This window comes from Microcebus murinus, chromosome 4, assembly GCF_040939455.1.
Source record: "Microcebus murinus isolate Inina chromosome 4, M.murinus_Inina_mat1.0, whole genome shotgun sequence".
Taxonomy (NCBI): Eukaryota; Metazoa; Chordata; class Mammalia; order Primates; family Cheirogaleidae; genus Microcebus; species Microcebus murinus.
Window position 1 is genome coordinate 95,679,805 of NC_134107.1, and position 16,670 is coordinate 95,696,474.

Consider the following 16,670-nt stretch of genomic DNA (forward strand, 5'->3'; position numbering starts at 1 on the left):
GAATCTGTTTTCCATGCAACTCAGCAAACTCAAATGCTCCCTTCTAAGGGTGCAGAGTCCACGCTGGGTTCCTGGGGACACAGCGTGAAGCTGAGTTCAGGCTTCCAGAGAATGCTGGGTTCATATGGTGAGGTGAGATAATGAATCACCCAAAGCCCCACCCTAAGCTTGGGACACTTCTCCGGCCTCCAGCGTTCCAGCTTCCGCCCACCTGGATGCTTCTCCCAACTAGGCTCCAAACCACGAGGCAAATACTACATCAGCATAAGAACATGATCAGATTTTTATTTTCACAACCTGCTGCTGTCCAAATAAGTCACTAAGTTGTAAGTACCCTACCAAAAAAAAAGGACAAAAGGTCTTGAAGCCATTTGAATCTGGAGATTTTTTTTTAATCCTCTTTTAGTTCAACATAAATGAGAAAGAAAAAAATACTTCTGACATTTTCAAAGAACAGAAATAGGAAAGAATGTTCATATACATTCAACATATACTGCGCATATTGGTTACTACAATACAAAGCAATGTTTTTTTAAAAGTGTAGTCCGCAAGATGGCACGGTTAGTAGGCTCACTGGCTCTCATCTGGGTGGTTGCTGGAGGGTGCGATCTGCTCTCCCACACGGACATACCATGTAAACAGGTCAGGCCGGGCGTGTGGTGGTGGTAGGGCGCGTTGGGGGCATCAGAGCTGGAACAAGCCCAGAGAAGTCAAACAATAACTTTTAGGGCTCTCTTGGTAAGCCTCCTTCTCGTGAGTAGTCGGTGACCCCACCAAGTGAAGGGAGGATTGGGGACCGTGGAAACACAGGACAGATCCCGAGCAAGGCTCTTGCACTGCAGAAATCCACGAGAGACATTGGGTCCAGGAGCCGAGCTGCCAGTTTCAGTGGAGGAGGACAAGCTGCATGGGGATCCTGCCAGCAACGTCAGGACAGCCATGCTGGGCACCCGCTTTCTTCTGTGCAAATTCAGGATTAAAGACTAAGAGGGGACTCAGGACGTCTTACTCTCCTTTCCCAGAAAAAAGGATTGAGAGTCAGAATATTTAACATCTCTCTCTTGTTTTGAAGATCAGAAGGGGATAACCCAGATCCTCTCTCAGCCCCCAGCCGGCAGAGAAGACTTTGGTTTCTAACAGTGAAGAGAAATAAAGATAACGACACAGACAATAGCTATTGCGTATGCACTGCTTCAGCTGGAGAAAGGAGACCACTGCGTCTGTCACTGGCACAAGAGCGAGCTGTTCACAACTGCAATGCCTAAAGGAAATACTTGGAACAAAAGGTGCAAGTCACAATTCAAATAGAACAGAATCTGGTTAAACATTTCTTTTAAACAAAAATCCCTTTGTCTTTATTTATTAATAATAACAATAATATCAACATTTACCAAAAATTCCTACATGATTAAGAATTAAAATATAGGGGCTGAGGATGCCCAGGGAGGATGAGGAGGTTAGGAAAGAGGCAGGACCCAAGACAACCTCCTATGCTTCTTGCTTCTGACAAAGAGGCTGAAAGGGGAAAGCATATATATATATATATATATATATATACACACACACACATATATGTGGAAAGCATGTATATATATGTGTGTATATATATGGATTAACAATCCTTATTATAGCACAATATAAAATGAGAATGAAAGATGACACAAAAAGCATAATGCACCACTGTTCAGTGTTCAGTCCACGGGTAGAACCAGCAGGATAGGGAAGGCAACCAACTTTCCAGGTTACAAGAGGGGGCCTGAGTTACACACCAAAGAGAAGGCTCAGACGGAGCCATTCCACCTGGCAGCCCATCTGTGCCAGGTCACTCTCAGCCTCCATGCTAAAGTCTTGATACGATCTTGGCTGGGCCAGACATGTTTTCCAGTGGATCCCAGCAGTAAAGACTCCTCTCGGTTCCAGGCTTGGGGGTTTCTCTTTCTTTGCTCTCTCTTTGTTCTCTAAGTGCCAGAGGCTATCCCCGGTCCTCTCTCCTTTTCCTGGCCACTAAGATTCCAGAGGAAGTTATCCTTTAGTATTTGCTCCTGTGGAAGAGCAATGAAGAGGAATGGAGGGTGCTCTGTTGATGAAGGCTGGGGAGGAAGTGGCCCTGAGGCCCCAGGTCTCTGAACTCTGTCTTAAAATAGGAAAGAAAGAAAAAAAAGAACCCAAAAGAAAAGACAAAAAAAAAAAGGAAGAAAGTAAATCACCTCCAAAAGAAAACATACCAAACAAAACAAAAAAGCCACAAACCAACCCAAAAACAAAACAAGAAAACCACCAACTCTATTACACTTTCACAAAAGATGGAGAACACAAATTTCCTGTTTATTTCCTTGGTGACTTGGTCATACAAGCAAACATGGCAAAATCCCCTCAGAACCCGAAAGAACAGCACGCTGACGACCGATGAACCAAACGTGAGGAAGAGGGCCATGACATCCGGGTGGAGAGAAACACAATGGCAATTTGGCGCAATGCTGCTAGATACTGTTGGTTTAAAATCAACCTTTTAATTCCCAAGCTGTACACAAAACCTGCAACAAAGCAGACACAGAAGAGAATTAGCGTGAAAAGAGAAAGAAACAAATATTCAATTGAAAACTGTTTTGAAAGCTGCAACGGGCTCCCTTTCACCCCAGGCACTGTAAGAGGCTGCCACGTTGAGGCCCTAAAATGGCTTTGCCAGATGGCCTCACTTTCATCAAGTCTTTTCTGTCAAAGATTTTTCAGAGACAGAACCAACAACACCTGCTGTGGATCCTCTGCCAGCCAAACTAGTCAGTTTGTCCATTTCCTACCACTGACCTCTGATTACTTATTTCCCCTGTCTGGAATATCCTGCCACTTGCTTCTGTACAGCCTTAAAAAACTGGGCTGGAAATGTCTTCTTGCTGGGTTTCATCCTGTAGGACTGAGTTTAAGGACTTCCTCCTATCCTTATTACACTGGCCAGAGGTCACCGCTATCCTTTGGAGCCGTAGCTCACTTCTGTCTCTGTGTGGGCTGTAGCACCTATAACACGGGACAGGTCTTATGTCTTATCCCCAGAATTAAGCGAAGGGACTATGTCTGCAATTTCTTCTGTGTTCCCCTATCCAAGCCCTAAAACTCGCATAGTGCTTAAGGAAAAAGTGGGAAAATCTGAAGGCCATGAGGGGAACAGTGGCCTCGTCTATTTCACTGGCCACCACTCGTGGACAGGATCAAGAGCTGGCACAGGGCCCAGGGCTGGTTTGACCATGGCCAGGGTGACACTCACTCTGTTTCTTGTTACACTCCCGCCTGTTCCATGCTGAAGGAGACCTCAGGGTGCTTGTAGCTGAGCAGAATGTCTGTAATACACGTGGATGGATAGCAAGAGGAGTTCAAATGCTGGCTGCCATCACTCAGTTCTGGGTGCTCATGACCTCCAAGACTTGCCCCACATTCTGCAAGACCAAAAAGAACATGTGAGACTGGCAAGGAGCTAGGTGGGCAGGTGAGGACGGGGGAGAGAGAGGAGGAAAGAAGGCAACCTGGCTCAGCACTCCGCAGTCTGACCCCCAGCCCTGAATTCTGCAGCTCACAGCAGTCCCTCAGTTGTTGAGCACCTGTGGGCTGGGGGCCAAGATTCTTCTTGTGTTCTCCTCTAAGTGTTCCATCTCTTCCTTTTCCTTTACCCTCTCCTACTCTAAGTACGATCGATGACTGTAGTGTCGGAGAAGATAAAGAACTGCTCCTTCAGAAAGCCTCACCTCTTTGAGGGTGACAGCCAATAATTTCACTGCTCACAGGTGCCCATTCTGGGCACTTTCTGTTCCAGGCACCACACTCGGCACTTTACTCTTGGTAAGCCGGGCACCTCTCACAGCACAATCTAGGATACAGGCTCTACTGTTTTTGCCACTTTATAGGTGAGGGCCTGGGGGTTCAGAAAGGCCAAGCAGAGCCTGTACAGGGCAGTGCTGGGATTTATGCAGACCTGTCCATGCCAAGGCCTGTGCCTTACATTTCTTCTGAACCCTCCCTCGATGGCTTGAAGGAGAGGCAGAAATGTTCCGTTAGGACATGACGCCCTCTAATGAGAACCACATGAACAATTAAGGCGTGTCTGGAGACCAATGTGACAGCCCTGTGCTGGACCAGAAGCTGTGCCGCCTTCACACACTCACGGCTGGTGAGGCAGGTGAGGAAGGGTGCGGTATCCGGGCCCGTGGGGATGCTGTGGTTCTGCCTCCCCATGAGCTCCTTCTACAGAAGAGGGGAGCAACCACTAATTAGGGAGGGAGGAACTTCCCCGGGGTGCCCCATGCACCAGGCCTCTTACCCTCGTCTTCCCCATCCTGAAACTGCTGGCTGCCCATGAGAGAAGACTGACTGAGCACTGCATCTGCCATCCGGGCCGAACTAAGTGCTTTCCCAGCCACGAGACTCATCCCTGGCAAGTTGTCCAGCTGTACCTGCAGAAAACAACGAGGAAAAGAAATAATGATACCAGAAAATGTGCCACACTCAGGTGACCCTTAGAGGCAGCTGAAGGCACCACTCCCAGACTCCCTTCCTCTGCAGCACCATGCAAGGGGGCGGCTGCAACGCTGCCAGTGTGGGAAGGGGAGGGCCCGGTTAATCTCAGCGGGGGCCAGATTCCCTTGGCACTTGCATGTCCTCTACAACCAGGTTTCTGACCTAGCCCCCTCATGACTAGGAGTTTGTCTTAGGACAGTACTGTCCAGTTGTACATTCTGCAATCATGGAAATGATCTACGTCTGCCCTGTCCGATAGGATAGCCACTAGCCACAGGTGGCTACTGAGCACTTGAAGTGTTACTCGTATGACTGAAGAACTGAATTTTTAATTTAATTTAATACATTTAAATTTGAATGGCAACATGTGTTTGGATGCTACCGTGTTAGTGCTCTAGGAAAACAAAGCTCTGCTGATCCAGATCAGCTTCCTTTATCTGAATAAGGTCAATGTAGCTGCTGAAAACTAACCAACGGCCTAAGCAAGGGTCCTCAAAGTTTTTAAACAGGAGGCCAGTTCACTGTCCCTCAGACTGTTGGAGGGCTGTTGGAGAGTGCGGGGCACATTCCACACATGCGCACTGTGGGTCCGGGACGAGTCGGCTGCTAAGCAGGACAGGCAGCGGTGGCAAAAACACCCGGCAGGCCAGATAAATGTCCTCAGCAGCCGCATGTGAGGACCCCTGGTAAGGCTTCGTTTGCCTGAGTTTAGCGTGGGAGAGGTTTAATAACCTAGACTACAGAGAACAGACGACCACTATTTTTGATTCCTCAGTCTAAAACTGGAAGTATAGATTCTGCTGGAGTTAAGGGCTGGTCTGTCAGAGTAATGCAAAGAAATGGTCCTGGAGTCTGTCTACTAAGAGAGAGGAGAGATGCCGCCCCACATCATGACGTTCTATTCTCCAGGTTGGAACTGGTAGGATCCCACCTCTGAAAAGCAGGGGGGACCAACATACGTAAGCATCGTCGCTGTTCTGGATCGTGTGGTGTCTCTGGAGGGTCCGGGGCCTGTGGTGCTCTCGCACTGAGGGATGTGCTGGGTACCCAAGCCCATTGTGACCTGGCAGTTCCAATGCTTGTCCCGGAGAACTTCTATCCATGCAGTTCCCTATGACAGACTCTGAGGAGACAGAGCAAAATCGGGTCAGCGGACCTGGAATTTTTCTCAACACGTAAAACCCCTGTCGAAGAAATATCTTGCAAGGGACAGTGAGCACGGCTGAAGACACCATGTTCATTAACTGCTAATCCTCAGCTGGCTGGTGGTGGCACTTATAGGAGCCTGGACCAGCCCAACAACCTTAATTCCTGCAGCAAATTGAGCCTCTTTAGGAAGGGACCATACCCTTAGGAAAAACATCCCAGCTAACAGGGCATGGCCAGATCACACCAAATGTTTTCTTCTTGCTTCATTTCTCTGCTGACTTAATGGTGCTGTTCCTAAATTCAGATACACGTAAGAATCACTCTCAGAGCTTTTAGAGCCCTCTGGCTGGGAGGATGGCCTCTGTTCTGTGGATGCCTCCTCACTGCTCCCTGGGCCCCCTCAGGATGCCACCCCCGTCCTCTCCTCTTTCTGCTTCTCTAACTGTGGCTTCTGACTCCTCCCATGGCTCCTCCACCCTTTGTAAGCAGGACTCTTCACATTCTCTCCTTCACCTTCTCTCTCCTCACACTTACTCTGGCCACATCATCTATTTTCATGGCTTCAACTGTATGCCTTTATGCAAAGAATTACTGAAATGCTCTTTTAAGCTCCGATCCTTACTCCCAGCCATTTACTAGCTATCTTTCCTGGGTATCTAATCAGCATGTGACACTTAAACCATGTCCAATTCCAAACCCATCAACTTCCCCTGTGACCTGCTACTCCTTCACACATCCTTGTTTTGGTGCCTTGCTTTCCTAACCTTCCGGGCATGAGCTTGTGGGGTCACTACTGATTCTTCACTCCTGGTACCACAACAGTTTGAAGTCTAAAGAATCTACCTCTGCAGTGCTGATCACTTCAGTCCCCTTCCTTCCAATTTTATGGAAGCCCTCTTACCTCTTGCCTGGATGTTATACTATCCTCCTAACCATCCCCTACCACTACCCTACAAAGATGAGTATTTCTAGAGAGTAGTCCATTCACTTCATTTCACAACACTGCCCCAGCCTGTCTTCCAATCAGCATCTCATAGTATTCTCCCCTGCATATGCCCAGCTCTAGGCAAACAGGACCACTTAAATCTTCCCCACCCATTCACAATTTTATGCATTTGCTCTCCTTGGAAATGCCTGATTCTTCTTCCCTGATTCTTCCTGCCAATCCAAATCAACTTATCTTTCTAGGACTATCTCAAATGTTATTATCTTGATGAAACCTTCCCGTTTGAACAGCAATAGATTGTTTCTTCCTTTGAACTTGAAAAGACCTTGTCTCTGATTATTCAATTGTATACTTATTTTAGTCATTCATATTAGACTGTAAGTTCTTTGAGGACAAGAACTATATCTTGGCCGGGCGCGGTGGCTCACGCCTGTAATCCTAGCACTCTGGGAGGCCGAGGCGGGCGGATTGCTCAAGGTCAGGAGTTCAAAACCAGCCTGAGCAAGAGCGAGACCCCGTCTCTACTATAAATAGAAAAAAATTAATTGGCCAACTAATATATAGAAAAAAGTAGCCGGGCATGGTGGCGCATGCCTGCAGTCCGAGCTACTCGGGAGGCTAAGGCGGGAGGATCGCTTAAGCCCAGGAGTTTGAGGTTGCTGTGAGGTAGGCTGATGCCACGGCACTCACTCTAGCCTGGGCAACAAAGCAAGACTCTGTCTCAAAAAAAAAAAAAAAAAAAAAGAACTATATCTTATGTATATCTGTGAACCTCCAGTGTTCTAGAACATTGTCTTATACCAAGTACATAGGAATGATCTCTTTAACTGATATTAATAAATGCTCTCTTAATATGAGTTACTATCCTGTCAGAGCCATGCAACTCTATGGACTAGAGTTTGGACAGAAAGAGGAATTCAAGAGGAATAGAAAAAATTAGCTGGGCCTGGTGGTGCATGCCTGTAGTTCCAGCTACTTGGGAGGCTGAGGCGGGAGGATGGGTGGAGCCCAGGAGTTTGAGGTTACAGTGAGCTAGGATTGTGCCACTGTACTCTAGCCTAGGTCACACAGCAAGACTCTGTCTCAGAAAAAAAAAAAAAAATCCTTACTAGGAAATACAGCTCTAGTGCTAACTGTGTCATTCCAGTATCTATTTGAACAATTAAGGCAAGCACACTACTTGAGTGTTGGGTCAAGGGTTTCAGGTCTCTATATTCAAATGGCTTCCTTTAAGAATCAAGGTTAGGCCTGGGCTTGGAGGCTGAGGAAGGATGGGAAGGGGGAACTAACTGATATGCACATAGCTAGTAATGAAAGACATCCTAGAGAAAAATTAGAGGAGGGAGCTTTCCATCTACCAAAGATGGAGGCGAGTGGAAAATGTTTTTAAAGTTCTCTGAGCAAAGGAGCCAGAAGTCAACTCTTTTGCCCTTCAAAGCTAAAAGCCAGCAGAGAGGGAACTAAAAGAAAACCTACACCAGGACGTGCTCTGTGGGATTAGCTCACCCGTCTCACCCACTCAGTGCAATTCCTGTCAGCGGGCACAGCTCATGTGTCGGCCCCAGGGCCAACCAAAACCCACTGGCAGGAAGTGGTGCAAGACTGGCTCTGTGGGAGTGAGGAAACGTTGGTCCTCTGGCTTTGCCAAGAGGCAACACCAGTAGCTGCTTCTTACTTTTTCAAAGTATTTCCTAATGCCTGCATTCTCTTCTTTAACAGCTAACACCATCCATTCAATTCCTCAGGGAGCTTTTTTCCTTTAAGCCCGGTTATAGATTTGGGTGCAAATCTCATCAGTTGCACCTCCTCGCTGCCCCGAAAGACAAACATGAGTGCAGCTCTCCTGTTAAAGATCTTTAAAGGATCATTACAAAACACGAGGAAATGGCAAAGCTAACAATGTATACAGTCCTGGTCGTGGTATTTAGGGCCTTCCTACCTATTCTGGAGGCCTCGATGTGTTTGTCTGTTTGTTTGTCTTGTCTGTTAAGTCTCCTTTCTCCTCTTTCTGAATTTGTTTGATTCCTGACAATGGGGTTTCTCCAAACTAAGACATCCACCCTCCTTTTTGGCTTTGCCTTGTCTGCTCTCTTCCCAGCTTCAGATCTGATGCCAGCAGGCCTGAAAGCGCCACCGAGACAGGGCAAGCTACCATTTGACAACTCACGTGATGAGCCTTCCTGACTCCTAGCCCAGAGCTCACTCCTAGCCGAGCTGGAGCTGAATGCAGCAGTCATGAGCACATGCTCAGGGGTCAAGAAGACTTGGCCTTGAATCCTGGCTTCACTGCTTCCCAAGGAGCAGGAACCTGGACAAGTTACTCAACTTCCCTAGGTAAGTTTCTTTACCTGAAAAATAGGACCTACTCCACAGGTGTGTAGAGTGCTTAACAGAGCTTGGTCCACTAAAAAACCCGAAAGACTGGTGTTATTTATAATATTCATTTCAGAGAAGTTCTGAGTGGGTAAGCGCATACTGAACTAGCGGACAAAAACAAACAAGGAAACTGATTTATCACAGAACCCTACTTGCAGAATTATGGGGATAATCTACCCATATGTAAATGAATAAATGAGTTTCTGTAACTTTCCAGAGAAGAAGCCTCTGATTTAGAACAAATGTGAGTTAAAAACCAAGTGAAAGGCCAAGGTGGGTGGATCATTTGAGTTCAGGAGTTTGAGACCAGCCTGAGCAAGAGCGAGACCCCTGTCTCTACTAAAAACTAGAAAGGAATTAGCTGGACAACTAAAAATATACAGATAAAATTAGCCGGGTATGGTGGTGCATGCCTGTAGTCCCAGCTACTCGGGAGGCTAAGGCAAGAGGATCGCTTGAGCCCAGGAGTTTGAGGTTGCTGTGAGCTAAGCTGATGCCACGGCACTCTAGCCTGGGCAACAGAGCGAGGCCCTGTCTCAGAAAAAAAACAAAAAAAACACAACAACAGGTGAAGAAGTGTATTAGCAGCAGCTGGAGAACAAGCGAGGGCTCTGCTCCAGTTTCAGTATTATCAGTAGCTCAAAGATCTGGAAGGGGGCTGGGTGCAATGACTCACACCTGTTATGCTAATGGGAAGCCAAGGTGGGCCAATCATTTGAGCTCAGGAATTCCAGACCAGCCTGAGCAAGAGCAAGACTCCCGTGTCTCTACTAAAAAAAAAAAAAAAAAAAAAAAAAAAAAGAAATTAGCTGGACAACTAATATTATGTAGAAAAAAAAAAAAAATTAGCCGGGCTGGACGCATGCCTGTAGTCCCAGGTACTCGGGAGGCTGAGGGAGGAGGATCACTTGAGCCCAGGAGTTTGAGGTTGGTGTGAGCTAGGCTGATGCCACGGCACTCTAGCCTGGGCAACAGAGACTCTGTCTCAAAAAAAAAGATCTGGAAGGGCTAGCCTTTTTCACTTGGCAGATGTGCTTGAGGGGCACATCTGTAGGGGCAAGATGAAATAAAGAAGACCAGAGAATCAGAGAACTTCAAGTCAGGATCCATCTCCACCACAAACAGTGTGTACAAACATGAGCAAGTCATTGAACCTCTCCTTAAGGCTCCTAATCTGAAAAATGAGGGTTGTTTGGGGACACAAGGAGATAACACATGTGAAAGGGTCTTTAATAAATTGTAAAGGAAAGTTGACCCTGAGTCTAGGAGTCCTTTATGACACTATAAATGAGACCTACTGACCATCTGGTGGCGGAGAGGGGTGTAAGTAGACTAACTCATTGACCAAAGGATGTGAGATTTAGGGTCAAACCTTTAGCATCCTTTATGCCAATTCAGCAGCTAGAGAATTGTTAGTTTCTCCAAGGGCTACAAAAATAATTGGGGAAAGATGGCCCCAAAGAGCCCTGTGCTTGGCCCTTCACCAAAGTAAGGCTGAGAGCACAGAGGGCGGGATGATCATCTGATCACGCAAGGGAAAAAATGTGCACCACCCCCCTGCTCGGGGAACTTTGGGACAGCTTGCACAACTCTCTATTGAATCTGTCAATGTTGACTTGTCCTTACTCATTTACTGGGTTTTAAGAGAAAACGAGAGAAACGATGTGCTTGCATATTCCTCTTCAAGGCTCTGAGGGTAACCCCTCCCAGTCTGCCAGCATTTTACTCCTCTCTGGGGCCAAAAGTAATAATGCTGAAGCTGGCTGAGCTCAGAGAAGAGGATGTGGGTTTGTGAGTTCAAGGTGGTAATCTCACTGTGTGGACTGGATATGCTGTTGTACTTATTTGCAAAGTCAAAAAATCAAATGTATGTAATACTTACAGAAGGAAGACTAACCTTACTTTTACTTCTAACCTGGCAGACAGGGAGATCATAGGCAGCATGGGGCATGTATAGCCCTGACATTTCTATGCATTGGAAACAAACCTCAGGCAGGCTGCCTGCTCAGTGCTCTGGCAGTGCCTGGCCTCACAGTGGCTGGTGACAAATAGCCACAAAGGAAATAGGTAACCACAGACAATGACATGATGGCATCTAATTTTCATTGACTAACACCAAAAATCCCTGTTCCTCTCCCCTTAAGAGATATTAGGAAGATCACACTAGCTCTGCTCTTTCTTATTATACTTCTTGGAGCACTCCTTACCTAGCACTTCATAGTGAAGCTGTTTATGTGCTTGTCCTCTCCCAGCAGAGTATAAGAACCTGAGGGCAGGTTCTCCACCTTTTCATCTCTGCATTCCCACAGCGCCAACGGTATAGTCTTGTGCAATAGTCATTCAGTAAGCTTTGTTGAATTTGCTCAATGTGGAAATAACAGTTGAAGTGTTTTGGGACTAGTGTGTAACTAACTACGCAGAGATGGAGGGATGATTACAGGAAAGAACAGGAGGCATTCCTCCCTATCCAAAAAAGTTAACAAGAATGAGCTCCACCTACAAGGTGGTGAGGACATAGCATTAGAATCCTTTTTTGACAAAATGACAGCAAATTATCTGATGATTCTTTGGTAAAGTAAAAGTGTTAAGTTTTCAAGTTTTTAAAAGAATAGAATGAGGTCAGGTTAAAGCAGGCAGAGACTGTGGAGCCTCAGTTTCTACTCTAAAGGGGGATTTTAACACATACTTCCCAGGGCGGTTGTGAAAAATGAGCAACTGAGTTGAAAGCACCAAGCACAGAGCAGGCATACTACAAACATTAATCCATGCTCCTTCTCTCAAGAAGGCATTTAGCTTTACACCCCTGAATGCACAGATGAAAAAAATGGAAGTGAGGTTACATGATAGGCCTATGGTCACAGAGTAAGCTCTGGCTGTTTCAGGTAAAGCCAACGGGGGGATGCCTTGGGATAAGAAATCATTTTATTCCCAGGTGTGATGTGTGCTGCCAAATAAAATAAAATAAAATAAAAGAAAAAAGTGAACAAAAAAAATCATTTTAAACACACAGACATACGTCTCCCATGGGATATTTAATTCCTGAGCAGCACTGGGGTTCCCTAGGCCTTTAATGTCTAATGCATCACTTCACTATGCTGGATTCTAAACCCACATGATAATAAACATGTAGCTTTATTTGTTAAAGATAATTGTATATGTCATTCCCAAAGTTACAAAATAGGAGCAGATGTTAAAAAGAGGTAGAGTGAATAGTACTTAAGCAAGGTGGTGAAGGTAAAAAGTGAAGTTTAGAGTAAACTGGGTAGACATCAGTAAGACAAATATCTACAGGGCACTAGCAAGCAGGGCAGGAGCTAAGATGACAGCTTCTAGAAAGCTCAGATCAAAGGTCAGAAGGAAAAGATGAATGAAAAAATGGGACTTTGGGGGAAGACACCAGCAAAACTGATAATAAGGCTACAAGGATGGTAGTTTTGAACTGAAACCCTGAAACTGAAGTGTATGCCTGTATTAGGGATATACTTATGGTCTGACTCTTCCAGAAACCCAAAGAGACGTCTGCAGGGGATAACTATGGCAGTGATGGTGGCAGACGTAAGCAGGAGGAAGGAGGAGGGAGAAGGAAGAGGGAGGATAGGAGTAATGGCAGTGAGTCTGCCAGAGGAAGAGGTGGGGCGGATTTGTCGAAAGAACCATTACCACAAAGTATCGACCTGAAGTGAAGCCCTTAGACTTAAAAGACTTATGACAGGGACCAACCGACAGGACTGCAGATTGACTTAAAACTGCCAGGAGAATTGAGTGGCACGCCACTGTTCGTGTGGCACACTGCAGCTGGATCTGGACAATACTCTGCATTTGAGAAAACCTCTGCCCTGATTCCTTCATGCACACTGTACCTCAAACCAGCCAAGCCTGCTTGTCCCCTAAAGCTTCCCTGGAACAGTCTCACCCATTACTCTTTCCTTATGCTTCTTCTCGAAATCCAAGTGGCAAAATGCTCTTCATCCATCAAGACCCAGCACAAGGCCGGGCGCTGTGGCTCACGCCTGTAATCCTAGCTCTTGGGAGGCCGAGGCGGGCGGATTGCTCAAGGTCAGGAGTTCAAAACCAGCCTGAGCAAGAGCGAGACCCCATCTCTACTATAAATAGAAAGAAATTAATTGGCCAACTGATATATATATATAAAATTAGCCGGGCATGGTGGCGCATGCCTGTAGTCCCAGCTACTCGGGAGGCTGAGGCAGAAGGATCACTCGAGCCCAGGAGTTTGAGGTTGCTGTGAGCTAGGCTGACGCCACAGCACTCACTCTAGCCTGGACAACAAAGCGAGACTCTGTCTCAAAAAAAAAAAAAAAAAAAAAAAAAAAGACCCAGCACAAATGCTATGTATTGCTGGAACCCTACCCTGTTTGTCTGATCTAGACATAATCTCTCCCTCCTCTCCTCCTCCCATGGCGCTTGTACAACCACACCTGCCCACTATGGGTACCAAACAGACCAGCATGCCTGCCAAGGGAGGGCTCCTCTGACAATTGGGGGACAATGATGAATACACGTTCTCTGCTTTTCTGTACACAGGAGGGACAGTGAAGAGAAATTAGAGAAAATCATTTTTGAAGAAAAACATTTCAGAAAGTATTTCATACATGGCAATCCAGAGGGGGGGGGGGGACGGAGGTTGGAGCACTATTTTCTCCAGCTTCGCTCCTTCCTCATTGCCTTGCATGCCTCGGGCATGCTCAGTCAGAGTCTCCAGTGTCAGCAGGAGCTAGTGTGAGCAACTCTCACGTTCAGCTGCCACTTACTAGCTTTGACCTTGGGGGCAAGTTACTTAATCTCTGTCCATCAGTTGTCTCACTGGTAAAATGGGGATAATAAGAGTCACTCGTTATAGGGGTGTTGCCAGGGTTAATTTACATATGAATAGCATTTGGTGGCCGGCACATGGAGAGCACAACAGCAATGTTAGCTGTGCTCCTTTTTTATGCCAACTATAGTACGCTCATCTGCTGGAAACTTCCACTCACACAGGAATCTTTTCCACAGCATCCCCAATATCACCACCCCACCTCTGCTGGAACACTCCCAGCAACAGATGCTCCCAGGCTGCTGAGGCAGCCTATTCCAGAAAGTTCTTATAAAGGTCTTCCATAGAAGTTTGCTGCAACATCTATCCTGATCTTGGTTCTGCCCCCATAACATCAATTCAAAACAGTCTAATCCCTTCTTCTCTCAGGTATGATGTTTCTCTTAGTTTTTCCTTCCAACCCTAGACACCCCCAGTTCTGCTGGACATTCCACATATGCCCTGGTTCTGAAAGCTCCCACCCCAGGTCCACCTAAGGATGCAGCAGCCACAGATGAACACAGCATGTCTGACTGAGCAGACCTGGAAGCTGGATGACGCCCATCTGCTCAAAAGCGCAGGATTTAATTGGTGCTGTATGCAACCACATTATCCTCCCCGTCAGTCCCTAATGAGCACAACCTGAAATCATCAAGTCTGTTCCACATAAACTGCTTTAGAGCAAGGTCTGCTGTGCTGTTCTGTGCTGCAGGATCTAATCCCCCGGGGGGCTGAGTTTACAGCGTTGACTTTAAAGGACAGGGCAGGAGACGCAGGTAGTTCCAGGGAGGGAAGGATGAAAGAAATGCTTAATCTCAGGGTTAGACAGTTTACAGATAAATTCACTTTTATTCCCTTGGATGACAATGATGAAAAGTGGTCAACTGCAAGATCTATGATGATGGGATGGATATCATTCCTGGTTTTGTCTAGGATGAATGCTATGATGCTAACAGAACTACATTTACTGAGTATAACTTAGTGATAGTAATCCTAATCTCTTTCAGAATGAAAATGAATATACTCATTTCATTATAAAGTAATACAAAATGAAATGACATGGGCCCCTTATGATGCTGTAATATTCTGTATTTAGTCCATTAACAAAATGACCAGAGCAAATACTTCAAATTTATACATTTAGAACATATACTTCAGATTATTAAGTGCTTCTCTCTCTCTCTCACACACACACAGAAACGTTATGTATAAAGACAAACACATAGTGATAGTGTTTAAAATACATATACATGTTTTACTATTCACAAATATTATTCTGCAAAGAACCATTATTCCTTCTGCTTCTTTTTCACAGATAAGGAAAATATGAATCAGAGCATTTAAATGACAAAGTTATCATATTCATGATAGAGGTAAGAACAGAATTAAGATGCTTTGACTCTTGCTCCTATACTATTTACACTAAATCTTATTTGGCTGACTTTTTTTTTTTATTGCAGAAGTTAAAGTTAGCTATTTTGATGATAGTCAAGAATTTCTGGAACCCATGAAACCTTGGTATGAACCAGGGGCATTGATAACATTTCTCATGACTGAAGTGAGTGTTGTCTATCACTAGCTTTATATTTTGAAAATAGACCCCTTACCCACCAATACCCAGTTCCTATATGCTTTTTCCCCAAAAAGTCCTGAAACTCTTCCAAGGAATTCTTCTTTTCTTAGGAACATAAGGTACTAGCTGAAAAAAGATAACATTACTGAGTTAGGGCAGACTGGCCCAGGACTCTTACTCTGAGGAGTCTCTTACCTCTGCTGGGCACCTTATTTCTACTGAACGCAGCAGTCGGCTGGTGTCCGTAGGGATGTATCCCCAATTCCGGGGCATGACTCACAGTTCCTAGCAAAGATTCAGGGTCCCCAGGTCCACCGGTGCTCAAGAGCAGGGGGCTATCACGGCAACCTTTGGTCAGTGTATTTGAGCTCTTACTGTCTGGAAAGTCATCCTGGGCCCCCTCACGCAAGCAGTCCTCTTCCATGCTCTCTGAATGCATCAGTGTCGGCTGATGAGCATACCCATGGGTCGGGGTGGGTGAGGAAACCTGGGAGATACATTCTTGTGCCCTGATTTGTAGCAGATGCTGGGGGCTGGTGTGATGGTGGTGATAGGAGTCAGCATTCTGATACGATAAAGCCTGGCGCTCTGTCATACTCTGTCCCCCAAGACTGGGAGCCAGACTCCCAGCATCCCCTTGGTTCATGTGCCTGAACAATTCTTGGTACTCTTGCTGTTGCTGCTGCTGCTGCTGCTGTTGCTGCTGCTGCTGTTGCTGCTGCTGCCTTTTAATGAGCTGTGCAAACTCTGCTGGGGGCAGCCGAATGTCCGAATGGCCAGTGAGCGAATGCCGGGGAGAGAGCAGTCCTTGAAGGATGTGAGGTACCTGCTGGTGTCTTGTATAGTCTGGCGGCGTGGGGGACAGCAGGGCCTGCTGTAGTGCCGATGTGGTATAGTGTGGCGGCTGCTGATGGGCACTGGGAGGGAAGGTGGGCAATTGGTCAAGTGGAGGGACTTTCAGGGCTTGGGTTGGAGGGAACCCCACTCCTGTTGAAGGGCTGTAGCTGCTGGGGGAACCCCGGGACTGGTCCAAAAACAGATGGGGGTGTAAATGCGCCTGGTCGTAGTTAGCAGGGGAGAACCGATTCACGTTCAAGCTGCAGACACAAAAGGGAGTGAGTAACAAGTGTGCTGGACTCCCCTGGGACTAGCTGCTACGCTTCCCCTCAGTAGGGAGCACCCACTGGTACAGAGAGCTGCAGTGCAACAGGGAAGAAGGGGAGGTATGCATCAGCCCTATTTATCCCCTTATTTGTGTATCCAGTAATTTCTAAGGGACTCAGGGCACTGTGTGCATGACAGATCTAGCTCTA

At 46.4% G+C, this 16,670-nt stretch overlaps 1 protein-coding gene across 8 annotated transcripts in view; it reads right to left on the minus strand.

The window, feature by feature from the left end:
- Positions 1–370: 370 nt before the first annotated feature.
- The window catches only part of SIK3 (SIK family kinase 3), a 235,311-nt gene continuing 219,011 nt past the window's right edge, over positions 371–16,670 (minus strand). For 5 of the 8 annotated variants that reach the window (XM_076002535.1, XM_012773683.3, XM_076002534.1 and 2 more), the window contains 5 exons: positions 15,553–16,454; positions 5,463–5,626; positions 4,307–4,439; positions 3,260–3,428; positions 371–2,534 (listed from right to left, as the gene is read on the minus strand). In XM_076002535.1, the coding sequence (XP_075858650.1) occupies positions 3,271–3,428; positions 4,307–4,439; positions 5,463–5,626; positions 15,553–16,454 (1,357 nt within the window). In that variant the 3' untranslated portion in view covers positions 371–2,534; positions 3,260–3,270. The remainder of the gene's footprint in view (positions 2,535–3,259; positions 3,429–4,306; positions 4,440–5,462; positions 5,627–15,552; positions 16,455–16,670) is intronic. The other 3 variants (XM_076002538.1, XM_076002537.1, XM_076002536.1) reach the window with 1 other exon arrangement.